This window comes from Labrus mixtus, chromosome 22, assembly GCF_963584025.1.
Source record: "Labrus mixtus chromosome 22, fLabMix1.1, whole genome shotgun sequence".
Taxonomy (NCBI): Eukaryota; Metazoa; Chordata; class Actinopteri; order Labriformes; family Labridae; genus Labrus; species Labrus mixtus.
Window position 1 is genome coordinate 10,493,728 of NC_083633.1, and position 27,773 is coordinate 10,521,500.

At 42.0% G+C, this 27,773-nt stretch overlaps 1 protein-coding gene across 10 annotated transcripts in view; it reads right to left on the reverse strand.

The window, feature by feature from the left end:
• Window positions 1-3,831: 3,831 nt before the first annotated feature.
• The window catches only part of nrcama (neuronal cell adhesion molecule a), a 57,032-nt gene continuing 33,090 nt past the window's right edge, over window positions 3,832-27,773 (reverse strand). Inside the window, exons 3-33 of one of the 10 annotated variants that reach the window (XM_061029423.1) lie at window positions 21,933-22,113; window positions 21,366-21,383; window positions 20,859-20,964; window positions 20,180-20,373; window positions 19,828-19,950; window positions 19,408-19,578; window positions 18,885-18,941; window positions 17,975-18,086; window positions 17,669-17,853; window positions 17,394-17,525; window positions 17,012-17,155; window positions 16,763-16,874; window positions 16,476-16,642; window positions 16,194-16,341; window positions 15,964-16,088; window positions 15,076-15,105; window positions 14,268-14,369; window positions 13,870-14,067; window positions 13,714-13,784; window positions 13,380-13,605; window positions 12,880-12,995; window positions 11,902-12,112; window positions 11,343-11,465; window positions 11,040-11,216; window positions 10,842-10,874; window positions 10,199-10,264; window positions 9,554-9,676; window positions 9,295-9,450; window positions 8,701-8,832; window positions 8,532-8,610; window positions 3,832-6,562 (exon numbers count right to left, since the gene is read on the reverse strand). In XM_061029423.1, coding sequence (XP_060885406.1) covers window positions 6,328-6,562; window positions 8,532-8,610; window positions 8,701-8,832; window positions 9,295-9,450; window positions 9,554-9,676; window positions 10,199-10,264; window positions 10,842-10,874; window positions 11,040-11,216; window positions 11,343-11,465; window positions 11,902-12,112; window positions 12,880-12,995; window positions 13,380-13,605; window positions 13,714-13,784; window positions 13,870-14,067; window positions 14,268-14,369; window positions 15,076-15,105; window positions 15,964-16,088; window positions 16,194-16,341; window positions 16,476-16,642; window positions 16,763-16,874; window positions 17,012-17,155; window positions 17,394-17,525; window positions 17,669-17,853; window positions 17,975-18,086; window positions 18,885-18,941; window positions 19,408-19,578; window positions 19,828-19,950; window positions 20,180-20,373; window positions 20,859-20,964; window positions 21,366-21,383; window positions 21,933-22,026 — 3,966 coding nt within the window. In that variant the 5' untranslated portion in view covers window positions 22,027-22,113 and the 3' untranslated portion in view covers window positions 3,832-6,327. The remainder of the gene's footprint in view (window positions 6,563-8,531; window positions 8,611-8,700; window positions 8,833-9,294; window positions 9,451-9,553; window positions 9,677-10,198; window positions 10,265-10,841; window positions 10,875-11,039; window positions 11,217-11,342; window positions 11,466-11,901; window positions 12,113-12,879; window positions 12,996-13,379; window positions 13,606-13,713; window positions 13,785-13,869; window positions 14,068-14,267; window positions 14,370-15,075; window positions 15,106-15,963; window positions 16,089-16,193; window positions 16,342-16,475; window positions 16,643-16,762; window positions 16,875-17,011; window positions 17,156-17,393; window positions 17,526-17,668; window positions 17,854-17,974; window positions 18,087-18,884; window positions 18,942-19,407; window positions 19,579-19,827; window positions 19,951-20,179; window positions 20,374-20,858; window positions 20,965-21,365; window positions 21,384-21,932; window positions 22,114-27,773) is intronic. The other 9 variants (XM_061029425.1, XM_061029424.1, XM_061029426.1 and 6 more) reach the window with 9 other exon arrangements.

Sequence of the window (27,773 nt, forward strand, 5' to 3'; positions counted from 1 at the left end):
TTAATACACAAGTATGTTTTTCCTGATGATACCTGGATACTTTCATTAACCTTTGACTTGTCATGGCACATTTTTGAAGACTATGGTATTTCCTTTTTGAACCACTGGAGATCAGCCTCAGTCACATTACATATTTATTCTACACCCTGAACATGGTGTCTCTTCCACAACTCACTTCAGTTGTTGAAGCAAAATGCATCCAATTCAAGAACCGGCTAGTAAAGTCTGACAACCTGCAGAAAATGATACATATTAAATATATGAAGACTGTCTGAATATATGAAAACTATTCAAAGAGGAAACACAACAGAAGCGCAACATGCCTCTACTCTAAAATGCATCGCAGACATTTCAACAACACAGTCAGCTTAAAGCTCAGACTCTGATAATAATCCTCCCATAGTGTCAAAGGTCACAAGGATGGGATCAGGGATGGTAAATCAAGGGAAAACAGAAAGAAAACACAGAAAGTAGAAAAACCCCTCAACATGTCAAAATGTTGGAAATTCATATATATGTGTTTATTACAGATGGGTTAGGGAAAGCTTTATTAGAAAGCTGTTTTAGTTCACTATTGAGTATACATCTAGAGAATAAAAACCACCGATGGCATGCTGTTTGAATAAATATTGTGGCCATCAAGAAAGCCAAAAACAAATGACAACATCCTACAGTAGCGAGCAGCCACACAGTCCTTCGCTGAGTCATTATGGAAGTGTGAAAAAGAGAGAAAAAGTACAAAGAAAATGTCGCAAGGATTAGCTGCCCCACAGCCACCTCCCCTGAGCCTCGTCTCAACCTTCAAGAAATGTGGAGAAGAGAGGGAGAGCAGAGGCACTCAGCTCATCCACACGCAGAGACTGCAGCACTCACTCCTCATGTGCACTCCTGATGACTCAACACTATTATCAGTATACTCGCAGTGTGCTTCATATCCTGCACCTACACATGTGTGTGTGTCTGCGCACTGTACTCATTGGGAGGATTGCATTGATGGTATTTGCATCAAAGTGTAATTTAATTCAGGCTAATGATCACAAAGCAATATAAAAGCTTCTGTGACACCTTTATATATATACAGCTCTGGCTTTATAGTTTACAGTTGCAGCAATCTGTTTGAGCAATAATTGTAATTCATCAGAATGTGCTTCCCCTCACTATAATCTCATCACAGATCCTCTTCGGATAGACCAGAGGAATCGAGGTCAGCATGTGTATTAATCCCAGTGTCTTAGTGATTCCCTGTTTCATGAGGTTTGTTACGGCTGCAGAAAAATCGCATCCAAAGTCGTGTGTGTGAATTCAACGGGAGGATAGCCCAGTTGCTCTCAGTTCTTCTTCTTCTCAGTTAGTGGTTGCTACATTGAAGTGGACTGCTTCTGATTAAATTTTCTATTTTTGGGTTCTAATACGTCAAACTATAGGCAGGAAACAACAGTGGCCACATGTTTAGGATTTGAGTGGCGGAATAATCCCTTTCCCTCTGACCATTCTGCAGCCATGACAGTTTGGACATTTGCATTTTTACAGTCTAGGGGACAAGTGAGAGGACAGTCATTGTCATTCACAGGATACATGTGGATTCGTGTCCTAATACAGTATGCAGCATTTCACTTACTTTCAAGCCAAATACATTCAACTTATTGATCAATAGCTGCAGATTTGATGGCATCACAGCACAGTGTACAGTCTTTTTAGCAGTGTTTGGAGCATTAGGGAGTTGCCCTCTTGCCCATGAAGGACAGTTTTTCTATCAAACAAATAGATGCCATGGTGCACCAGCAGCTTCCTGTGTCCTTGACGCATACAGTATCAGACTGTCTCACCTTGTCTCATCCTCTGCAGAGACACTTTCTTATCTTTGCATGTCCTCTGCGTGACTAAAAGTGCGAAACCCTCCTCTAATCAAACAATACACACTTTGTCGCAGTCATCCCCAAAATTACCGGCTTCAAATAGAAACTGCGTAGCTTCTTACATCACTTCACCCCAATGACGACTGAGCGGCACCGGTAAATTCACTGCTCTGCATTGCGGTACTCCTGTGCCGGTCCATTTCAGATCTATACAGCGCTGCAAAACACACACAGTTCATCCTCACTAAGTCTAGACAGAGGAGCCGGCGAGAGCCCGAGCACACTTCTTAATGTGGTGTCGTTCTTACCTTCGAGGCAGAATGGCAAATTTCAGTTCACCGTCCGCATGGCACACCTGGACCCGAACCGCATCGTCCCAAAGCCCACCCGCCGGAGCGTCCCGTTCAGAGCAACTTTTCTATTGGAGGAGAGCGGCGGAGTGACACCTCCGGAGGGCAGCGGAGATGCGCTGCGATTGGTTCCACGAGAGAGGGGAGGATGGGAGGGATGCGGGCATCATGCTTCTGCGCATCCCAGACAAGAGATATACATTTTTCTTTGAAATGAATTAAGCTGCTGTTGTTGTTTTTTCTTTTTAAAAACGTGCACACAATCAATCCTTTTAAGAATATTATTAGATCGATTGAATACATCTGTGATACCAGCAGGTGCATTAATTACAATAAGTTATTACATTCGATACGACACACTATTTAGGAAAAAAAAAACATAGGCTAAATGTTTAGATTTAAACATGATCAGTGCGTTAGTGTGAAAACTGTACAGAAAACTGAAGTCTGCATTTTACTCCTCACCATGTGCTGTGCATCACAAAGGACCTTCAGACCAATCCATTATTAATGACAACTTCCAGACATCACTGTGATTCAGTGAAAGCATGCTTTGATGTTCTTATTGGAGGAAAAAGGGACGGTTAAATGTGATTATAATCCGGCTTGCACTCACTCTTACTTTAGTAAGGACTTTGATTTATTTACTACTGTCATCTTTTTCCTCATCATTGTTGCATGTGGTTGTTTTCTTTTTCTTCTTCTCGTATTTAAGCGATGTGCTCTCATATTTCTTGACCAGTTGTCCAGTATTTTACAGCATAGACGCACAGCGCATGCGCACACCGCAGATGAGCGTTAATCTTTCAAGGATTAACTTTTTTGAAAGCTTTATCTCTTTGGGTAAAATCACCGATTAAAAAAAAAAACACTAGAGGGCGCTACATACAAATACTTGTGCATGCTGCACATAAACATGCATGATCTCAAAGAAAAAATAACAATATGATTTGAAATCCTGAAACCAACATTTATTTCATTTTTTTAAACTTCATTTAAAATACAAAATATTTTGCAATATTATATCGTAGAGTAAACCATTTTGACAGCCGTTCATGCTTCTCATAGCTTCAACATTAACCAGAATGTTATATTATATCATATCATATACTGTATAGCCTACTGTATGTCCACCAGTCACTAGAACATTGTTTTCAGGGTATTCACACTCCAATGTGCCAGTCTGTTTGAACTGTCCGGGCCGGCCATCCTTCTGTATGCTCCAAATGACAGTTTAGCTTTTTTTTTGTAACGCACACTTTTAACAAGGATGTGTCTGTTTCATCTCATGTCTAGTTTACGACTTGTGTTCTCTGGCATGCTGCATTCAAACACCAGATTTAGTCGTTGACTAGACACATGATGTGTGAAATGATACATCCTGTTTAAAGGTGTGCGCCTCTTTGTAAAAAAATACAGAAAAGGTGCGTAAACTGTCAGAGACAGAAACAATGCAGGTGTCACAAGAGCTCAGTCACAGGTTCAGTAATCTCCTTTGATACCTGATAGGCGAAACATTTGAGCTAGCAAATTCACCTGACAAGTTCAAAAAAAAAAAAAAAAAAAAAAGAGAAAATTTCACAGCAAATTAAAGTGTGAAAACTGTAAATAGTCTCATCTCACGCAACCCTCCTACCCATAATGCAGCAGGGTTAATCAAGCTTGATATCTCACCTCTGACCTCCACACGTCTACGCTCAATTCAAGCCGTTATTTACAAAATACAACAAAAATATCTACACGTGGAAAGCTGACGCATCGCGAAACCTAAAAACTTGATGCAAGTTATGATAAAAGTAAGACGTGGAAATGTTTTCAGAAAAAAAAAAAAAAAAAAAATTAAAAGTCTTGTATCTCCTGTTGGGAGCAGGAGTGGACTACTGGACACACATCGGACTGTTATCCATGGATATTGAAAGCAAAGTATTCACCACGCACGCTGTAAGACGGTAGCATGCATGTGCTGCACACACACACACGCACGCACACGCACACACACATGCACCCAAACATTCACACACAAGCTTCAATCATTTACAGTAATAGAAAACTCACCGAGTGCTGCCCTGACAACATACACAGACAGAATAAATGCATAAACCAAAGTCACCAGTGTGTTTACCATTTGCAGTGAAACAAGCTATTTTTTCATTCACATTAACAGATAACACTTATTTCCACATTCAGTATCATTGCGCTGATTTATGACCCCCCCCCCCTTTCATTTTCTAAGTGCTACTGGTAACAGTAAGTCCCGCCCTGATAATAGTCTGTGTTTCCTGTTGGCAGTTACCTGGGAGCAGGTTGGCAGTAGTTTGGCTCCTCCTCAACATGAATGGGTTTGAAATGAAGAGATCTCACCTCAGGTTTCCTACACATTTATGTCTTGAAGTCTTAAGCGTGATGGTGAAACGTGTTCTGTTTGTATGCCTGTACTATGAGTGTATGATTGTCAACCAGGCCATAACAATCCACAGCTGAAAATCACTCCTCACATGTAACGCCAAAGTTTAACTGTGAAAAGGTCGTTTTTTAAAGCCCGTTTTTTTAAATAGTTAGGTGCCTTTTTGCAAGCTATTTAAAGACTGAAGGAGGCTAACTGAAGCCGATTAGACCACATCGATGTTTTGCTAAAACTCAAGCATGTAGCTTACAAGAAAATGTCTTATTTTCTTGAACATCCCTTTAAAACTTATTTCACTTTGAATACTTGCAAAGCCGTTAGATTTATTGAAGCCTAAGATGGAGAGGTTGTTCCTCGTGTGTGTACAGTATTCATGGTATATCTGATCTGCACTGAGCAAAGGTCTGTCTATGAAGAGGGATGTACCTGTATGCATCTGAGTCACTGTTCTCTACAAAGGCACTAGAAACCGTGCTGAGAGGTTCTCCGATCGTCAACTTATAGAACAGTTTTTCTCTCTCTCTTTTCTGACAGAATAGAGAGCAGAGAAGTGGAAATGCTATTTGAGACAACATCCAGGTAGAGGTGAACTCTGACTATACCGTGACAAACTAGCGGAGAAAAAAAAAGGCTTCCACAGCGGCTCAAAATTTTGGGGGTGAAACAGTCACACCTCCAACTCGTGTTCCTTAAGTGCTCGGAAGAAGACGTTTAGGATCTGTGTAAAGGACAAATAAACAGGCCAATTGGATTTTCTGTGAGAGTTCTGGCTGGCTGGTGTTATAAGGAGTGACCCGTCGCTGAGTTCAAAGTGTTTCTGGCCAGGATTCCAAAGACTACAAATGGACATCCCCGACCTCGAAATATAGATCTCTTCTTATTCTATTACATATGTACAAACAGTTCATCTGTCCCAAAAAGACAAACGCTAGCTTCTACTTTGCGTCACAAATTTTCACAGCTGTGTCCACAACGACACTTGCCGCCATTTTTCTCGATACATCGAATGCCATCGAACACTTTGACTGGGGGGGGGGGGGAGAAAAAAAAAAAAAACAGCAAACAAAAAGAGGCATATCCAGACGCTATTAGGCGTGCATCATATACAATCTCAACTATCATCTCACCTCTGCAACAACTTACACAAGGATGGTAAAATGCATAACACAATCATGATTTTTCTTCATGCAGATGAGTGTGATTCGATGCATATTCGCCTGCCTGCCGGTCATGTACTGTCATTTGATCAAATGTTTATTTGGATACACGTTTGAGTATGTTTGCAAAGAAGATCATATGGCACTAACACACACACACACACACACACACACACTTGGCCCCACTTCTAGTAAAACTCTTTCTGGTACATTCCTTCAGCTTTTCTGTATTGCTTCCTCTCTCCTTCTCAAGAGTCCTCACGTCCCTCGTTTCACACCTTCTTGTTATGGTCATGGGGGATGTGTTGTCGGTCTTTGCCGTGCTGAGTGTGTGTCGATCAGAGATCACAGTGTGACAGGGGGGGAGGGGGAGTGGGGGGGGGGGGGGGGAGGGGCTGAAGATGAGGGTGTGACAGCCACCGTGGTTAGAAGTAGGTGTCCACATCCACCGTCACCCTCGCAACTGCCACCACAGAGGCGGTCCCCATGGTCACATTTGCCAGGGTGACAAGGCGTGGCTGTAGCAACCGTCGCAGCGTAGCCGCCCTTCCGCCGCTACGTTAGACAAAAGAGTTCATGGCGTTGACGGGCGACGGGGCTTCCGAACTCTCGTTGCCTTCGTGCGTGTCTTTTTCTTTCTTGCCGCTGTATTGGCCGATGAAGGAGCCGTCCTCGTTGAACTGTCCATCCCCGCCCTCCCCATAATCCACCAGGCTGTCGTCGCTCTCATCGCGGCGCACCGTCCCGTTGGACGGTGTCCTGCTGCCCTTCAGCGGCTTGTGGTCCTCTGTGTCACTGCGAAGGGTAGAAAAAGGTTTGGGGGAAGTTTAGTAAGAATAATTAATAAAACATGTTCTGCAGTGATCAGTTAGCATTTCACATGGGTAGTCCACTGCACAAAAGCCATGTAGCGTAACTTCCTCAAATAAAAGCAGGTAGTCGAATAAAAGCTCATCTCTAACAACAGCCACCATAGTGCCAAATCATGCTAGGGTTTAAAATAAACTGTGGATATACTCTCACATTTTAAGTTACTAAAATGAATTCATCTGCTTTAATTTAATAAATCCAACAATAACATAATGTTAAGGGCCAATGTCCTGCCAAACTGTAGTACCTCAAGGTGCCACAAGATGGCAGTATCTACATTACAGTGCTGTTTAGGAACTGTGCAAAGACTTTTTGACAAGACATGCAACTGTTTTCACAACAGAATCCTTTGAGGGAATTTTTTTTTATGAGAAAGGTACCAAATGTGGCATGCAGTGACTTTACCAGGAGAAACAAAAGCTGATAAAAGTGAGGCCTTGTAATACAAGATGACCAATTCTACTCTTCAAACAGAGCAAAGTAGAACTAGAGGTCTGCCTCTAACACGGCCCTGATTTGTAGAAAGGCTACAGTGTTTATTTGAGGAAATACGGTCTCGTAACGACAGTAGTGTCTTTTCTTTTTTTGGCCTCAGGTTTTCAACAAGGTGCTCTGACGTCCCTGGTACCACATGCAGTGACTCAATGTTGAAATATGAGCGTACACAGGTTTGCTCAGAAAATCACGGTAAGAACAGGACATCATAAACAGTATATCTTTTAAGGGTTGTTGCACAGTGGAGCAGCCCAGCTACATCTTCAGAACTTCATTGTGTTAGTAGTGTTTTTCAGATTAAGGGTTAATGACCTCTGCAAAAATGATTCTTCAAAAGCGTGCTGTTCAGTCTCTTGCAGGACTTTACCTTCATACACACTCCCTGCATTTGAATCATCCCGTATGCTGTAGTTAACATGCATTAGTCAAAAATGCACCCCCATTAGCAGTCTCTTTCCCCCGGAAAAAAAGATTCAACCAAATCGATTTGATCAGTGCGTATGTTTAGTCTAGAAGAACTACCTGTTCAGATCAACAGTTTGCAAGCTCTACAACTAGGATAGGATGTGTCCCAACTCTCTTTCCAAGCCCAATGCAGTTGAATGAGTCAAAATCAATATGAGGGATGATAGGGATGTACAAGCATTTACGATTTGATGTCAACATTTTTAGCGTTTGATGCTGTGATTGTCGTCTATGCCGAATGAGTATGATGATGTCGTTAAACCAGATCAGGTTGCACTCTTTCCTTGCTTGCATGCTGTTTTTTTTATTTTTTTCCAACCACGTCTCGTCTTACCTCTCTATAGACCTAAACGAGCAAAACAAAGATAAGAATGGAAGCACACATGAAAAGCAATTCACACGCTACAATGGGTCTTTTTTTTTTTTTCCATTTTAAAAAACACAGACAGAAAACAAAGCATGCATATGGAAGATTTGAAGCACAATGACGGCAACATTTAGTCAGAAATACAAAGTTTCACTCATTTATTCAAAGCTACCACTCAATAAGGAAACTCGTAGGCCTCTAAGAATCCTTAGAATACTTAAGTCATAAACATTTCTACTTCAGGAAAAATGTAGGAAATGTGATGAAATAACTAGCATACAGCTACGTTAGCCAGAGATGGTATTACTTGTTACAATGTAGCATGTTTAGCTAATTTTGCACGTTGGAAGTGCTCATGTGAGTTGGTCATTCTAAAGATAGAACACATTAGGGACGTGCTTCTTTTGCCTTGCCTCTATGTAGTGTTTGGTAACGGAGTCTGGTGGGGAGAGTGTCTCTGCAGCCTGGTCAAATGTTCTACATACAAACAGTCAAGTCAGGACACACGGCGAGTAAACAATGTGCGCTACAGTGCTAACCCCTTTCCAGCTAGTGAGCAGGTCTCACCTGTACTCTCCAAACGTCCCGTCGTCCTCTTTCATGGGCTGGATCTCCGGGTCTTGGTGAGCGTCTTCTTTCTCTTTCACTGAAGATGACACAATTCATTTTGTTTCTTCTCCTTAAATGCATGTCATTATTCTTGAAATACAGTATACACCGCTGATTCATGAGGTACCTGGATATTTGCCGCCTTTGTTCCTCTTTATGAAGCACACAATGAGAAGGACCAATATGAGGAGGGCGATGGCACACATGAGTCCAATAAACCATCCCTGGGTGGCAATGTCGACCTGCCTGCTGGGTCCAGCTGGACACACACACACACACACACACACACACACAAAGAGGGGAGGTGCAAAAAGATTGAGAAAAATGATGAGTCGTCAAATCACTGCTGATGCTTAAATGTTGAAATCGTCATGCGGAGACACTAAAATGAAATGAGGCTGTAAAAAGGGTTAATATGCAATGATTGTTCAGACACTGTTAACAAAACAAAAGTACATCAAATCAACACAGTTAAACAATGGACCTCTTTTTAATGATTCAATCCACATGACTTATTAATGATTTAATCGACACTGACGTGATTTTATCGACATGCATGATCAGCTGCTGGCGACATGCTTGTACGCTAAACCAGCTAACTACTGTACATTCATACATGAAGGTTTTTTTTTTTGTATGTCTAATGATAACAGACAGGGGATGGAGGAAACTAGAGAAATTAAACAGAAAGACGATCTATCCGCGAGGCATGCCGCCTCACCTGGCACAGTGACCAGCACCTCGTTTGTGCTGTGGACCGCCGGGTCAGCCGGGTCTCTAGCGACCACGCGCACTTTATAAGACGTCCCTGGCTTTAATCCTTTTATCATATGCCAGTGTGAACCGTTTACCAACTCCTTTTTCCAGTCCTCTTTACCTGGAAGCAGTGTAGCCGATGGAGAGGGGGTTAAATGCAGGCATAATGTTTTTGTTTTTTTAGCATTTAGATGATTACTGCAAACACAGAGAGAAGACCTTACTGTTTTCTACACTATATTCCACATAAACATTCTTATGGTGTCCAAAGTAATCCCAACTGATCACCGCACCCTCCTCCGATACGGACGTGTTAACTGGGCCGAACGCAGGGCCAACAGGGGGCGCTTTGAGCACACAGGAGAGAAAGAAAAGCAAGGACTTTCAGAATATAGCAATTTTATATAGGCAACTGAATTTCTCAACTATTTCACTACAGTGAAAAAATCATTGAGGGAGACTAAGTAAAGGTTTGAGCAGAAAAACATCAGCAATATGCCAGAATTCATGATAATGCAACTACAGCTTTGTGCACTTGATCATTTATAGTTTTACATTTAAGATGTAATCAGGGCTTCACATTAACTTCTCATCTTGCCAAATATCGATCATGTCGCTGCTTCATCTCAGTGAGGACTTCTAGAGCCTCACTTATAGTAACAAATCCAACTGCAGCCATCGTGGAAAATATGTTTAAGTGCTTCAAGTGCTGATGTTGTTCCTTTTTCATACCAACATTGATTTTTCTTCCAATTAATGTATAATTTTAAAGACTTGAGATTGACCATTTTCAGCAGGACATATTCTGTAGATTATAAGGGGGGGGAGGTAGGAAGGGGGGGGGGGGGGGACACAGGGAGTGCTTGTACCCTTGTGAAGAGGGGGATGCGGAGACTGAGTGATGGGGGAGGTTGGGTGAGGGGGCTCTGTGAGGCCTGAAAGGACACGGAAAAGAGTGAGACAACACACAAACTGGCTACAGGAGACAACATACAGATTTAAAAAAAAAAAAAAAAAAAAAACAGCAGAGCCAGTGATTTCTTTTTTAATTAATACCGACATGCTGAGCCGGGCAGCATGCATATTATTTAAATCCAATATTACGTAATTATCAACAAGACATCCTTTTATACCAAAGCATCAGCAGGTATATACAATGTGTTAGACTGGATCGGACAAAGTCACAGGCATCATGCGAGAAGCTTCTAATGAAAAAGCGGCTCATTAGAAATAGGGAAATTAGTGTAAATACAAGACGCTATATCTGCAAGCACAACGTTACACATCTGATATTTCACTTTGATTGCACTCAGTGGAACCTATTCTGTATGAAGAGGATACAAGAACTTGGCTTGCAGATGCCATGGAAGTCTGTTTTCCTGAATCCTACTTTTTGTTTTTAGACATGCTACCTTAGTTACATGCAGGGGTGAATAATAGAAACGTCTACTCTAAGCTCTAATCTGATTATATGAAGGACATGCAGCTGCTTCCAGTGGCAACTCGGGTTACCTTTGCCTGCCACTACAGTGGGCTGAGTATGAGCTTCAGAGAGAGAAGGGGAAAAAACAGGGAAAGAAATAGAAGAGAGATATAAGGAATGGAAAGCTGTTGGACCTAATCGCTCATAGGATTCATAGAACAGAATCTGACACTTGAGTTCCTTTTTTTGTGGCCAAATGAAGATACTGGTTCAACTAAATAACTCACCTGTGTCCATGACAGTGAAGGCCTCCTCTGTGATGAACGGGCCCGAGCCCTTGATTGTCTTTGCACTCAGGTAAAACTTGTAGAGCATGCTGGAGTTCAGGTTGGCCAGAGTGATGGTGGTCTCGTTGGAGAGGAGCGTCATGACCTTGATTGGGCCAAGTTCATTGGTGTTGTTGACTGCACAGAGAGAGACGGGGTGGGCGGTAGAGAAATTAAGGATGGATGAGGCGTCGTAGTCGTGGCAACAGGAAATGAGTACTGTACGGAACACGTTAAGCTTTGTGAGGCAGATGAGAAGTCTACCTGGTTGGTATTTCAGTGTGTATCCAGCAAGGCGGCCATTGTTGGTCAGTGGTGGGCCCCATTCCAGAGTGAGCGAGTCCAGACTGGGGTTTAAGACGTTAAAGAAAGAAGGAGGTCCTGGAACTGCAAAAAAAAAAAGAAAAAACAATGACAATGTTGTAGAGAATCATTTTTGAACACTGAGCTATACGACTGTAGACACTTGCCCAATCAAAATCTCCTATGCCACACTCACTCAAGTGCTTGGGGGTGTTCCAAGGTCCAATCATTAAGTGCAATCATCAAGTTCAATATACTATAAAAACACACTAATGCAGGCAACACATGATGTCAGTGAAGGTTGTCCTTTTCTTTATTTTTTATACCACCTCAAGCCCGACTCAGGCACTCACACACTGCATGCCCGACATCATTACAAAGTCGGTAAGCATTCAGTGCTTAGGCTTTAGGACAGAGATTGGGGTGGAGCCATTGTTGTGATTCCAGGTTGTTTGTAGAGTAAACCTGTTGCTCCATGCCTGCAGAAAAACAATAAGCAGCCAACACCAGCCGTACACACCTCCCTCAGGTGTCTCAAATGTCTTGCCGGGACTTGGAGGCCCCTCTCCTTTGCTGTTGAGGACCCGGATGGAGAGGTTGTAGACGCTGTAAGGCTGGAGGCCGGGCAGACGCCCCTCGCTACGATTCCCGCTGAACGTCAAAACCTGCTCCTCTTTCTGCTCGGTGTCCCCTTCTGTCTCGTGCAAACCGCGCTCGCGATGGTAGTAAACCTGGAAAAAACACATCAGGAAGTGTTAAGGATACTGTACACATGTAACATATGTAAATAGGCTTATTGTAAAAACACATTGTTTAGAGAGCCTGAAATACTGAACCGGTCTTAAAGAGACAACTTCCAGGTTGTGTGTTTAAAAGAGCTTTGTGTTCATGACTTTATGTCTCAAACCAAATCAAGCACATCCATCTTTTACCGCTTTTTCCCCATTCAGGGTCGCGGGGGGGGGGGGTTAGGGGATATGAACAAGCAACCTCCTGTCTGTGAGGCAACAGCACTAACCACTACACCACCGTGCAGCAGGGAACGGGTTTGATACTTTGCTCAAGGGCACCTCGGTAGTTCTCGGCAAGTGCCCTGGCACCTCTCCAGCCGACAGACATATAATGGTCCACATTGGGACTTGAACCGGCGACCCCCCCACTTCCCAACCCAAGTCCCTGCAGACTGAGCTTCTGCAGAATACAAGTAGACTCAGCCATTGTTGTTTGTGGCGGCTTGCTGCGAGGCTGTGTTTCAGCTTATTTAGTCGAGCTGCTTTTTGAGTTATTTCCCCAGGAATGTTGTTTTTTTGCTCTTTTGTGCGTTTTTGGATAATAAATCCAACACTTTATTTTTGCAAAGATTTCTGCCCCCTGAGCAATTCTTCGACAATAATTCTTATTTACTCACCACCAGTGCTGAACAGCCACACTTTAATCCCATTATTTCATGAAGACTTACAACCAGTAATGCTACAACCAGCATGAACGAAAACTTTACCTTGTACCCCTGTAGTTTTCCTCTGACTGACGGGGAAAGTACAGGCTCCCAGTGAACCTCTGCCAGAGTGCTGTTGTGCACCATGACCTGCACGCTATCAGGAGCTGACAAAGGCACTGCGGAAAAGAGACGAGACAGAGAAGCAGCTGAGATTTAGTTTCAAGACCCAGCAGAAATTAAAAACATCATTTTATCTGTGTAGTTTGTTTGGAAGTGAAAAAAAGAAAAAGAAGCTGAATCGATTATCAAATCAATTCAATGATTTTCCATCACATCCTCAAGACATGTCTCTATGATTTTAGTGATGAGAGTTCTGGTGACGCCACTGAAAATCACTTGAATCACAACACCTATGCAGACCAGCTTTGATTTGCTACTGAATAAATGGTTAAGTTCATTTATTTGGTGTGACTTCTACTAAATCTATTTTTCCCCCCAAATAAAATCTAAACAAAAACAAAAAAAAACCTTTAAAAGTAGATAATAATCACTTCACTCACAGTCTTCTCCAGAGTATCCAACCACAGCGTTAGGTTCAGGGCCGCTGCCGTAATCATTAACAGCTTGAACCTTGACTTCGTACGGCACATAGGTTGGAGTTCCAGTCACGACAAACTGGGAAACGTTTGCTACGTTCTTTGAGGACCATTCATCCTCCACGTCTCTCTGTCTCCACAGCACTTTGTACTCCAGACTGGGCCCATTAGACTGAAATCCTGTCAGTGGCTGTACAGACACACATTTGTAGATTCAGATTTTTATTAAATATATTCCAAAAAGATGCTCAGCCATTAACACAGAGTGATCTTCAATTGAACAACAGGTATTTCTTACCGTCCAGGAGATGACTAAGTTCCCAGGTTCTGTTCCTACTCCCTGGATGTTTGATGGATTTTCATCAGGAGCTAATATAAACAAAACAATATCAGTATTTACTCTGTAACGTGTTGCAGTGTTTCTTTCCTGAAGGGGATGACGTTGTTTTATCACCTGCAGGGTTGGTCCTGTATTGGCTTGAGGGCTGGCTGGGCTCGCTGTACCCGACACGGTTGGTAGCCAGGACTCTGAAGGAGTAGTAGACGTACGGAGAGAGGTTTAAGCGTGCCGTGGTGCCTGAGCCGTCAACCTCTGTGAGGTTAACCCAAACTCCTGGCTGGTGGAGAAGATCCTCGTATTGGATCAGAAACTCTGAGAAAGAAATGGAGTATTTAAGAAAAGTTCCTTAAAGAAACAGTCCAAAAAAAAAGTGACTACACTGACTTTCACCTAAAAGAGGAACTCAGCAAAGTTTGATATATCTGTGTCAGTAGCAGTGTTCTAATTTCAAGTTAAATTAAGAAGTTTGATGAATCGGTTGCCATGCAAAAGAACAGTGAGGTATTTCGTACTCTCTGTGGGACTGTTGTGTTCATCTCCTGGGATCCAGGTGAGCTGGACGCTCCTCTCTGTCTGGTCTGTCAGTTCCAGGTCGGTTGGAGGGTCAGGTTTCTCTGCAAACACAACAAGGAGCCCAGCACCAGAGAAAAATTAGAATCCTCTCCCGGCATTGATAACACCCATCCCTTGCTACTGTTTTGATTAAAATCAGAACAGAGTTCTACAGTATGTAAAATGTAAGATAACTCACTTTGTAGCAATGGATTTTTTTTTTGTCATATAACAGATCCCATGAAATAAACTGAACTGATTTAAAATGTATATGTGTCCATTCCTCACTGCTGTATGACAGTTTATCTTTATTCCATAATACACATGAGGTGGTTTATATTCTTTTTTTATTTCAAGACCTTCCTTTTATTGTCTTATTAAGAGATTAAAATGACTATTTGGTGCATTCAAATATTCAAAGGCCAGGCACACCCACACAGGTGTTTCCACTCAGCCTGATTAGCTCTCTGCAATCAGTCACAGTCTGCACATGCTCACAAACAGCTAACGAGCAGGCCAAGTGAAAACACCTGTGTGGCGTGTGCTGAGGTTGTATACGTCTAAAAATGTAAAGGATTTCACAATGAAATAAAACTATATATTTCAACATGCTTATATAGGGGGAAAAAGTCTATGAAATGGTTAAATGATAAGTGAAGAGAGAAATAACACTGATGAAACTGAACATGGAGGTGAAATGGGAGGCTACAGGTTTCACAAAGGGAACTGATGAAAGGTATATAGTTCTAATCTATGGACATAGATTACCGTAGACAATAGCTGGAGTAGGAGTAGCCTCTGAGACAGCAAGGAGTAAAGTAGAAGAGGTTAGATGTTATTGAAATATGTTGGAAACAGCAGAAAAGCAGGAAATACACCGGTACTCTGACACGACAGCTGTGTTCATATTGCAAGACTAAATGTTCAAATCAGATTTTTTTGTAAGAGATTATTTCATAACAGGCAGAATGGATTATCTACCATGACCTCCAGCAGAAGACCAAAGTGCCTCAGTTTCAGTTATAAAGGTAAGTGCAGAGTTAACTCTGTTTCTTCAGTAAGATGAAGGTGGTTCACTTCTTGCCGGGGTTGATAACCATGGAAACTAATGCTGAACACCTGACCTGCTCCAAAGCAGGTTAAGGCAATGAAATCAACCTGTATAAAACTCTGTGTACTTCCTGTTCAGACTGAGGTCAGATTGCCAAAGATCCAACCTGTACTGTATCTGATTTGGATCCATATATGAAAGTGGCCCAAATTTGAAAAACATCAGAACTCATGTGACTTGTGCTGTTCACAGTTTTCTGAGTCACATAGGAACAAAAGAATAACATTTTAGATCACTTTTTCCTGCATTGTGTACTGGGCAGGCTAAATCAGAGTAAACTGATACCATGTGATACTGCAGGTTGTCTCATTGACATTTGTTGTACAGTAGGCAGATTCATTTGTTCATTTTAGACTTTGATGCGTCTAAACAGTTAACAATATATCAACAAAGTGATATCATTTCCTTTGTCTCAGTATAATTTCAGTTTTCTTCAAAACTACATAAATCCAGAATTTAAAAAACCTGAACTCTAACAATCCTCGACCTCTGGGAACCTGCTGAGTGTGAAAGACCCCCGAACGCGCATTAGGCTCGGTACCTACCGACGACAGTCAGCATGGCGCTGGCTGAGTCCTTGTCCAGGGTGGTGTTCATGATGCAGGTGTAGGTACCCTCATCCCCATCCTTCACCTCTTTGATGGTCAGACTGTCTGTGTCCACGACAAACCTGACAGCATCACAGGGGGACGTCACATGTTTTACTTTCCTCCAGATCACCAAATTAGAAAAAGATATTGTTTGTGGTGTAAAGAAGAGTTAAGGTTCTCTGTACCTCTCGTCATCGGGCAGCTCTCCGTTGTCTTTGAGCCAGGTCATGATGGGATTGAGGGATGGGTCGTGCTTGACTTTACACTCGAATGCAGCGCTCATTCCTCTCTGCACCACCTTGTACTCTGGCTGCTTCAGGATACGGGTAGGCTCTTTTAATAGAAAAAAAGTGTATATATATATATATTGATATAATAATGCAGCTTGGCGTTGCGATGCACAGATAAAACCTCTGAGGTATCATTCTTTTTAGACAGAGTTGAGCTGTGACTGGTTGATTAGTTACCTTTGACCTCCAGGTACACGTGGTTCTCCTTTCTGCCCAGGTTGTTGCTGGCGATGCAAGTGTACTTCCCGCTGTTTAAGGGCTGGGCTACATGGATCTCAAGAGTGCCATTCTCGTGGATCACATAAGGATCGCCATTTTTAATGCTGGTCTGACTGTCTTTGAACCTGCACAGCAGAGATCATGGGTTTACCATTTCAGTTTTGGTGGGGAAGTGTCTCCTCACATTTTTCAAGTCAACATGACCACATGCATTTTACGGAAAACACTGGAAATGTGAATCTTACCAGGTGATGATTGGGATTGGTGAGCCGAAGGAGGCACAGTGAAGTAACGCAGGGTTGTTTGAGATGACCTGGTACACTCTGTTGGGTGGCGTGAGCACCCTTGGTGGCTCAGCTGCAGGGAGAAGCACAACATCAGCATTCTCTCTCTCTATCTCGCCCCTCACACACCCCACCGTACAGTCAACATTTCCAATCACATCCGGGTTACATTTCCAAATAAACAGACTAAGGGTCGCCATTGTATCTCACCAAGAACGTTGACAAAAGCGTTGGCCATCAGGTAACCAAACTCATTGGATGCATTGCACTGGTAGACGGCACTGGATCCCGACTGTACGTTACTGAGAATGACGGTGTCATCGTCCACCTTCCGGGTGTGGTCCTCTGGTGCGTCTATTCCAAAACAAGACATCAAAATTAGAAGAGACGTCCTTAAAGGCAGAATGTGCAACATTTTTTGATCCAGTAGATGTCGCCCTTGAGCACCAGCAACACCTCTGCCATTCTGAAGCCTCTGCTCTCTTCCAGCGAAACACCTCCAACCCCCCTCCACTCACCGTCACACACAGGTGTCAAATGGTACACGCCATAATTACTTTGAAAATTGAAAGCCTGTTCTCATCAAACTTACTCTCAATGGAGACTCCATTGACAAACCAGGTGATCTTGGGTTTGGGTTCTCCGTTGACTCGACAGGTCAGGATCCCAGTCTCATTCGGGGCGAGGATCAGGTTCCTGGGGGCGCTGACCCAGAAAGGAGCCGCTGTGGGAGACAAGGTGAGAGAAGGGCTGAATAAACTTCTAGCTACATGACACTATGGAAGTGAGGGTTGCAGTAATATTTGCACCTGTGTATCCCTCCTCAGAAGTACCTGTTGGGTGAAACATTGCAACATCATGACGTACCTTTGACGGTGACCTTGATGATGTGGTGCGCGGTGTCCAGGTTGTTCGCAGCAGTACAGCGGTAGTTGCCACCATCAGCTTCAGTCACATCAGAGATCGTGAGCGTTTTCTGAAAGTTCTGAAAGGACATCCTGCTGCTCGGCAGCTCTCCTCCATCCTTCTGCCAGGAGATCTCTGGAGTGGGCCTGTCGCAGAAGCATTTAAAACAGGACGTCTGTTTTGGGGCTACTTACGCTTTTTGTTAAAAACGTTTTATGAATTCCCTGAGTTTCTCCATGAAGCATCATTTTTCTTGTGCCTACTCACAAGCCATCAGCGATGCACTCCAGCTCCAAAGTCTCCCCTCTCAGAACCATCTTGGTGCTGGTGGCACCCAGAGGCATCATGAAACCAGGGCGACGCTCCCCCTCTGGGCTGTCTGAACACATGCAGATACACAAACCAAATCAATACCAAACTACAAGATTTGATTTGAAGGCTCCTCTTGCCACAGAGTGACAAACATACTCTCTAAGTGACCCATCAAATTGGGACTAAAAGCGACTATAAAGGAGTGAGTGATGACCCAACACAATGCAATGTTTCTAAATGTTAATTAACGATCAATTATACACGGGGCAAAATCTCTTTCAGGGAGTGGAAAAAAACAGCCATGGAAGGTGAGTGGGATCTTGGTAAAACGCAACCCCCAAGCCCAGCACATATCCTTTAGGAGTTACTTATTGAAAAGATCTACATTTAAAAAATGGTTCAAACGGTAGAAAAAGAGCAATGCCATTTTAGAATACTCGTGTGTTGTATGAGAGTTCTTAAGTAGCCATCTTGGATAATCACTGAGCGGATCATTAGGTCCGTCTAAATGAGTATGTGTAGTCTGTATGATTCTGAAGTTAGCTGAGATTAAATGTTATGCATGCTTAGACCAGAGGCTTTTTTAAAAACCAAGTAATTATGTTATTTTTATTCAATCAACACAATGAATCACATGTTTGATTTTCCAACCGTAGAACCTGAATTTGTATTAAGTAAACCCTCGGAGGACAAAAATGAGAGAAACCAAAGGGAGGACTTTGTTAATATATTCACTGAGGAGGAGATTTAGGCCAGTTACAAAGTGAGAGTGTGTGTCAGGTTTGGTTTGGTTAGGTGAGGGAGTGACAACAGGACTGGGTTCACACTGAAGGGGCTGAGTGGGATATAAACCAGCAGCACTCACCACTATAGAAATCAGTGATATTGTACAAAGCAGCCACAGTCTCATTCAATGTTTCCACTGTAATATAACAGAAAACGATAAGCATGCAAAACTAGGACAGAAAACAGGACATGTTTCTACACAATGGCTTTGTCAAGTGTTTTTAACAAATGCATTGGCTGTTGGGAAAATGCATTTAAAAAAAACACAAGATAAGGGTTAAGCAGAACAGATACAGTATTATACCGGGATAGAACTACTGTAAATCAAGTCATGCTAGAACGCCTTTGAGGCTCATGAAAAGAGGGGTAAAAAGCACGAAAATTCATGTTAGGCTAAGACAGGTTTGCATGTGGATAAAACACCACATGCAAAAAAGTGACTGCAAATATCTAACATAGTTTCCTACAATGGTTAAAAACGTTTTCAAAATTGGTGCGCAAAAATTGTCGCACAAAAACAGTAGTAGAAAAGAGAGCTGCGTTTAAGCACATTTTAAGAAAATATATTGACATCTGTGAGGATTGTCAGTTGAAGGACTTACTGTTCAGCACGGTGACTGAGATTGGCTGTTTCTGCTGGATGGTTTGTGTGTGAGGGAAGCGGGCGTAGCAGATGTAGTCGGGCCTGCTGTCTTCTGGGAGAACGTTGGAGAAGTACAAGTCTCCGTTCAGAGCCTGGGACACTCGTTTATCCAGCGGTAACCTCTGGAAAACTAAAGGACGGAGAGGGAAAAAAAAGAAGAACAACAAATGACCATATTTAATTTACACAGCAAATAAACATTTAAAGGGCCAGTATAAGGTTTTTTGGGGTTTACTACACCTTTTTATCCATCGGTTCTTTCAACAAATACTTCATAGTTTCAGATAAAAGGGTCACCTGAGTCTACAATGACTCTAAATGTTTACAGTTGCTCATAAATAAAATCGAATGTCCTTGAACCGTGTGTGCAGTGACTCACTGTTATCCATCCAGAAGATGACGGGTGGGGGCAGCCCTGCAGGGGGTCGGCACTGCAGCACCAGGGAAACCCCCATCTGCACCACGATGGCCTCATTCCTCTCCTTCGACCACAAGGGGGACCCTGCGAGTCACAAACATCAAACAAAAGGTACTGCAGGCTTCCTGTAGTGTAGTTTGATAATAGCATGACAGTACATCCATTCATAATTTCTAAAAGAGACGTTTGTTTTGGTTGAGAAATGAAAATGAAAATAGCACATTATTCTTAACTCCTCTGTGCTTTTTGAGGCGTAAAAGATAATTAAATTAGAGCTCAAATTAAAAAAAATATATATAATCACAAATCTTACTTGACTGTCTGATGACGATGTTGTTGGACACAGCGGTGCCGTGCTCGTTGTGTGCCGTGCACTGGTATGTTCCCTCGTAAGCCTCGGCCTTTTCCCCACTGATGTCGATGACCAGAGTTCCTGATCCGGGCTTTAACAGGACTTTGGAGTCTTTCTCTACATCAAAGTGGCTCCCGTTCCTTGTCCATGAGAAGCTGGGTACAACAACAATAGATATCTGTGTATATTATTCTATGCTGGAAGCCATGAGGTAGTGTAAAAGAGAGGTGATGACGCAGTAAAGAGTGTTCCAATCAGGATGCATTGTGGCTTCTGCATGCAGACTTATAGGAATGAGTGATTTCATTGAAGGGATTTGGTTAACTCATTCGATTCAGTGCCATGTGGCAAATCCAAACTGTGTCTAATTCACTCTGTCAGGTGTGTTTGCCAAATGGTCTCCATGGCAACAGTTGCTGTAGAGATTTTCCATACTGCTTGGGTTAAGTTGCGCTCAGAATCAGATCTATAATTTCACACAGAGGACTGTACAACTGGAAGGAAGCTGCTGATTCGGACAATTTCTCACTTCCAAGAGTTTTTGTTGCTTAGATATGTTAAGCAGAAATGTAACCATTAAAATAATCGAGGAGAGAGTTTGTCTGTAGCGTCGACGTGATGGGAGGAGTGATCTTCTCACCTGGGATGAGGCTTCCCCTTTGCCTCACAGTGGATCACAATGTTCTCCCGCGGATCAAAGATGTAATCCTTCGGGGACTGTAGCGTGATAGTGGGGGGTTGGGGCACTGAGGATACATGAACACAAGCGTAGTTAAGACACACACACACAATGATAAGAAAACATTGCACACTTGAAGTGACGGAAGATAGGATTCGCAAGCAGCATGCAGCAAGCGTACATTCAGACTCGACAACGTAGTTTCACACCGTGTGGAGCTGCAAACGAAGCCACAACTCATCTTATCTGACGACAACCTACCTGACGTCTTGTGAGCCGACATATACAGAGCGTCACGCCAAAGCAAGCAAGTCACTCCACACACAAACACTGTTGACATAACTGCATGCAACTCTAACATCACTAGAATTCACACAAACTTTTCTTCTTTTAAAAAAAAAAAAAAAAAAAGCAAAAGCAAAAATTCCTGCAACACCAAAAGTCACAGCAGCGTTTGTGGCAACTTACATCCTTCCAGAACTTTAGCTTTATGTCCACCGTAACACGCCGTACCACAGTGATAGGATAGTGAGGAAAGGTGTTAGTTTTTTTTTTTGCAAGGAGTAAAGGGTGAAAAAGTTGAACATTCAAGTACTTTCATGCACCGTATTGAGCCAGCCTTCTTTAGAGAGAATTTCAACACCTTCTGTTACATTAGGCAGGGGGCAATCGATGCACAAGGAGTAGTTGAAGAATCATTTTACGCAGGATGTGTTAAAGATAGATACAGTAGGTAGAATTCTTAGGGAGTTTAATTGCATTTCATAGCTGAAACTGCAGACTTTATTCCATGCTGATGCGTGCAAAGCTGAAACACAAGAGAACCAGTAAACTGCTGCTCAAAATGCAGCTCTAAAACCCCCATAAGTGCTCCAAAGGGACTGTGATGTTCTTAATGGTGATAACATAAAGGAGTTTAATTTAACTTCCCAGACAGTTTAGAAAATCAAGTGTTGATGCAAGCTGCATAGTTGGTTGAAAAGTTACTTTTTAAGTAATAACAGTAATTCTGATATTGATAAAGACAATACTTACGATCCAGTGGCACCTCCAGCGCTGAGGTCATGTGACACAAGAGCACCATTAGCACAGCTCCGAAGCTTTGCACCCACTTTCTGTGCCTGTCCATGGTTAGGTGAGTCACAATAGACCTTTTTTGTTGTTGTTGTTGTTCTGCTTCGATCAGGGGTTGTGAATGGAGTGACGACGTCTGGATCTACAAAGAGGTAGAACAAATAAATAACAACATTAGGTTAGGTTTAATGGTTCCATGCAAGTTTAGCAACATATTTAGGAGAACTGATTATAAAAGTTTAAGCTCAGTTGCACCTGAACACACACACAAAATCGTAGAGCCCGACCGATGAATCGGCAGGCCGACAATATCAGCCGATATTTGCATATCTAGTGACTATCGGTATGGGCTGATTATATCACATTTAAAGGGATCAACACAATAAATGTGTACATCTATCTCTCCGACCCAACATGGATCCAAGAAAGATATTAGCCAAAAAAATGGTATTGGCCCCAAAAATCCCATATCGGTCAGGCCCTGCATGTGGAAAACATTTGTCCATAAAAATGGAAAATGTAGATACAGACTATAAAGTTTCAGCCTTAATGGAAAGTTTACTTTGTCCACTGACATTTTCACAGCTTAAAATCCAAACTTGGGTGTGTATAAGAGGATCATAAGTGGCTTGTCCGCTGAATGGCCTGTAACTCTGCCACTTTATGGTCTTTAGCAGGAGGAAAAAGTGACGCCAGTCCTTGTAAGTGAAACAACTAAAGCCTCTTGCACTCTTCATTCCTGTTTGCTGTAATAAGTAATTTACCATTCTGGAGTTCAAGATTCCATCAAAGAGCTAAATATAAGCATTGAGGAAAGCATCGCTAACAGATTCAAGTGGGATTCTTGGTGTTATTTGGATCTGGCTGTGTCCATAGTGTGGCTGTATTATGCCCAGTCTACCACGTGTTGGCCTCTAAACATATGGCATGTGAGTGAACTCAGCCGGAATGATAACCAATAAAGCTGCGCAGAAGATTGGCACGTGCATGCGCAGACGCACCACATTAGTGCTAGCATAGTGTGTCATACGGATAGAGTTACACATGAGTGCAAATCCCACGAGCGCATACTGCTCTGAACCACATATTGATAAACACAAATGCAGATAAACATGTTGCCATTAATGGGCTTTTAACTGCACCATGAGGAGTCGGAAACCTTTTTTTTTTTTTTTTTCCCATATGGGGTCCTTTCTCGTGTTTGAGCCTATCTATGAACAAAGTGGTATCACCACAGCATAATACTGGTGCATTATGGTATGATGGTTTCCTGTCTTGGAAACAAACAATTCAGCTAATCTAATCGAGCAACATCAATGCGGTAACTTCTCTAAACACTCAAACTTTAAGTGTGCAAGACTGCAGCTCCATTCTTTTGTTAGAGGTAGAGTTGTAGATTGCAGGTTCAAGCCTTGGCTCCTGCAGTTTACAAGTTGAATTCTTGTGCAGGACACTGAAGCAATTACTCCTGACGACACTATATGGTGAATGAGTGTGTAAATGATTAGCTGATGAGTTGCTCTAATTATAAGTGTGTTTGAAAGGGTGAACACCTCCAGAGACTTGAGACTTCAAACATGGAGACTCAATCAGTCTATACAATCTACCTTTTATGTTACACTTCGTTTCATCAATCCACCAACACAGAAGAAAGGCAATACGTCTTTTTTGGAGATGGACAGCAGGAGGTCGTTTTCAATTTTACAATATACAACTCTTGACTTATTTGTGTTGTAAAAATGTTCACTTTTAAGTGGATGGATTACTTATTTGCACTGCATTTCTGTCAGCAAACCTTCAGAATGTTGCTGTTGTTGTTGGAAAAGTATGTTTGGAAATGCTTTATCTCTATCTCGTTCGTTGTTTTGGCCCCAGAATATTCTTCAGTCTAAATTTGGGCAATGTGAGTCTTATTTTGGTTATTGAGTTCTGTGCCTGATCTGTGGAAATGCACAGGTTTTCCCATTGGATGAAAAGCAGCCAAGGGGTGACAGTGACTCCTTCCAGCAGGCTGAGATGGAATCCGATTTGAATCGGTGTGCTGCTGTGAGGTAAATGGATCTTATACCTTGATTATTCATGACTCATATGTGTCCTTGTGTGTATACTGTTGGCGAACAAACACATGTAGACACAGGGTGAGCTTGCACACAGAAGAACCATTCTAAAGTCTTCAGAGATATCTATCTAAAGATGAAACTAGCTCGCTATTAGATTCAGGCCTGTTACTTCTGTACTCAACCGAAGAGAAAGCATATCTCATAACTTAGAGGAGAGTACTGTAATGACACACACACACTCACACACAGAAAGCAGTGTGTCAGATTCTATCCAGCTGAGCTAGGCAGAGTGTGAGCTAATTCAACCCCAGGACACAGCTAATTACGCCGACACGTCCTATTGGATAAAACTCTCGCTAGTTAATGGAGAGGGGAAACAGCAGAGGGAGAGAGAGAGAGCGGAAGAGAGCAACACAACAAAGTGCATTAAGTACAAGCCATGCATGCTAAATCTTCTAATCTCATTGTGAAATAAGGCAATGTGATATCATGCAGATGTAATAACCCATATACAGATTAATAACAATAATGCTCCATGCCGCTGCAGCATAAAAAAGACCTCCCCCCACAGTGACAGTGGCCATATTTAACCAAGCTGGACCTCCAGGCCATTTTCTCTCTGGTGTGTAAGAGACAGAGGAGGCCATAGGCTGCTCATAAGTGGGCCTTTTGTCTAAAAGGTAATGAGTGATAAGGAAAGAGGGGACATAGATGATGGAGCTTGATGAGCAGGCTGGATGACAATGAGGATTACATTCATGTTTGAGCAAAGGGGAAGAGAAATTCTAAAGCCAGAGGGAAGAATGTGACAGCTGATGTGTGAAAAATGATGTGCTGCAGCTGCATTTATTACATATATTACTCCATGGTTCTCTTATGTTAAAAGACGCTTTATGAGGCTGATACAAATGTTAAAATAATTAATAATAGAAAAAAGGGTATCAGCAGACACTCTTTTTAAAGATTTTCTAATGAACATATTTGAAGATATGCAAACAAACACTTTTATTAGAATCCTTAGATAATTTAAGTTTAGAACAAAGTGTGCCCATTTCAGTTATTTTAAAGAAAACACTTACACTTACTAGACCAAAGGCCATTGGAGAACTGGTGTGTCTGACAAATATGCTGACACTAAAAATGATGTAAGGGTGCTGCTTCATTTTTATTCAAAATTCATATGACCAGCAAAACATGATGGAAAAGGTTTTTGTTTCTTTTAAAGATATTTTTGGACCATGTTTGCCTTTATTTGATAGGACAGCTGAGAAGAGACATGAATTGTTGAGAGGAGAGAGTGGGGAATGACATGCAGCAAAGGTCTGAGGATGGATTTAATTTAGGATTTATTTATGACCTCTGCGACGAGGACTATAGCCTCTTTTCATGGGGCGCGCAACATAACCACTAGGCTACCGGCACCCCTGGAAAATGTTTTTTTTAATATTATTAGGCCTTAAGTTTTAGTAAGTTTGGGGCATTAAATTGTACAACACATCTTTGTCCTGCAATAAGCTGTTCATAAGCTAGACTTATTATGCTAGCTATGCTAATTGAAAAAGAAGATCTCCTGGCTTCACTGACATGATAGTTTATTTTGTAGCCTACTAGAAAAGAAAGGTGTTTGACGTAACTCTTTTTCCATTGGGGTATAATTTGTACATCTATGCTCTGTGATGCGACTCGTAAGCTAGAACCCTGTTTGTTATGCTAAGGAAACAAGGGAGTATTAGCATTTAAGGTTCACTAGCATGGACAGGATATTTCTTTACACAGTAAAAGTAAGGCTGTCTGCCATTAGTTTTGATATTATTTTTTAATAGGGTATTGGACTGACATACAGTAGCCTATATGTTCTGTTTTCCTTTAAGTAAGCTAGGCTACTGTTCGCTATGCTAAGGAAACAGAGTTTAGCACACCTATGGCTTCAACAACAAAGATAGGCTAATCATTAAAACTGTAAAAAAAAAATGGCAGCTTGGTGACAGTAAAATTTAACCCCAGTTATGATACTTGCCAAGATAATCAGCGGAGGCAAATCCACAGCTACGACAAAAACTAGCCTACTTGTGTTTTTAATTAACTTCTTTTAAATGTGGGCTAATTAATTCGGTATATGCATTAGTACCAATCGTCTTACTGAAAAATCAAGCAAATAAGATAATGTTTTCAAGATACCAAACATAATTATTTCTAAAGAATCCCCCAAATTAATAAATCTCCATGTATTCATGTGCTCTTGGTTGGCAGGCCTAGGCTATGTCTCTCTTTTATGTTTGACCAGGGTCACATCTCCAGAGAGGCAGAGAGAGAGAGATTTACTGCCTGGGGGTGAAAAATAAATCAGGATACAACAGCGATGACTCCGGAAACACGGGCACATCAGAAAGCAGACACACATAAATAACATTAGCTGCAAATGTTAACATCTCCATATTTCAACATCGTGAATGCCAGCGAGTGTTAAGTGGCAAAATGCTCATTCAGGAAGGAAACTGTTGGATTTATTTGCATGATTATAGACCATGAAACTGAACTCAACCGTTCTAAAGGGAGCAGACAAACATACTTTCATAACTTGTTTGAAGCCTAGTCAAATTATTTTTTATAGAAGAAATTTGAGTGATTTTTTATTTCACAGTTAAAGGCTACACCACAAGGCTGTACTGTGCTGTGAAGTGAAAGACATTTCTCTAGAGGCGCTATCCTCCAAAAAAGGCTCTAAAAAACACCATTACACACACATGCAGTCAAACAGTGAACTTAGCGGGTAAAATATCCACATTACAAATTCTCTCCGAGGGCACAAACAAAAAAAGATGATGGTGAAGAGGACTCGGAGGAGGATGAGCGTCACGACGATGAGCGTCTTCAGCTGGTGGGCAGGTCATCCCTCATCCTCCTCTTCTCTCTGTTCTCTGACTCAGAGGTCAAAGCCCAGAGGTCAATGAGGCCAACTCTGCTTCCTCATGTCTTTCTCTATCTCTCTTCCACTTCCTCTCTTCCTCCATCTATTTCACTCTGTCGTTTTGTGTTTTGTCATCCGTTGTTAATTAAAGCAGATGAGCAGAGTAGTCTGGCTGTCAGACTGAAATGACTTGTTTAGGCTTCAGTATTATATACACACTGAGTATTTACAGTATCTTACAGTAAGGAGGACATTTTAACGGATGTTACTGGCCGACATCCAACATCTCTGCCTTCAAAGTCACTGCAAATGTTTCTATCATCACACATTCTCCATAAGGATGCCTATCACCAGCCACCTTTTACGTGTTTGTAATGATTCTTCACATAATCATCAACAGATGAGTTCATATTAAACATCCCTACATAAGGCCTTAAATACTGCAGCAAACCAAATGTAACCTTCATTACCCTTGATCTATTTTCTCTGAAGCCTTTTGCCTAGTGTGAAGTGTGCACTTCATACCTGTGGTTTTAAGTCACACTTGGTGTATATCATGATATGTGTGTGGTGGTGGATGTGGTGTGTTTGTAAAGAGAAACCAATGCTTAAATAGAACACCTTTTGAATTTCATTTTTATTGGTACTCTTTTTGGTACAGATTATGTCCACACATCCTTAATAGGATGAAATGAAAGCTGCTTCATCTTTAAAGCTTAATGGTAAATAGTTTGGGGGTTAAGTGTCTTGCCCAAGGACACAACGGACATGTTTTTGCAGGAGCTGGGGATCGAACCCGCAACTTTTTCAGTTGAGGGATAACCAACTCTACCA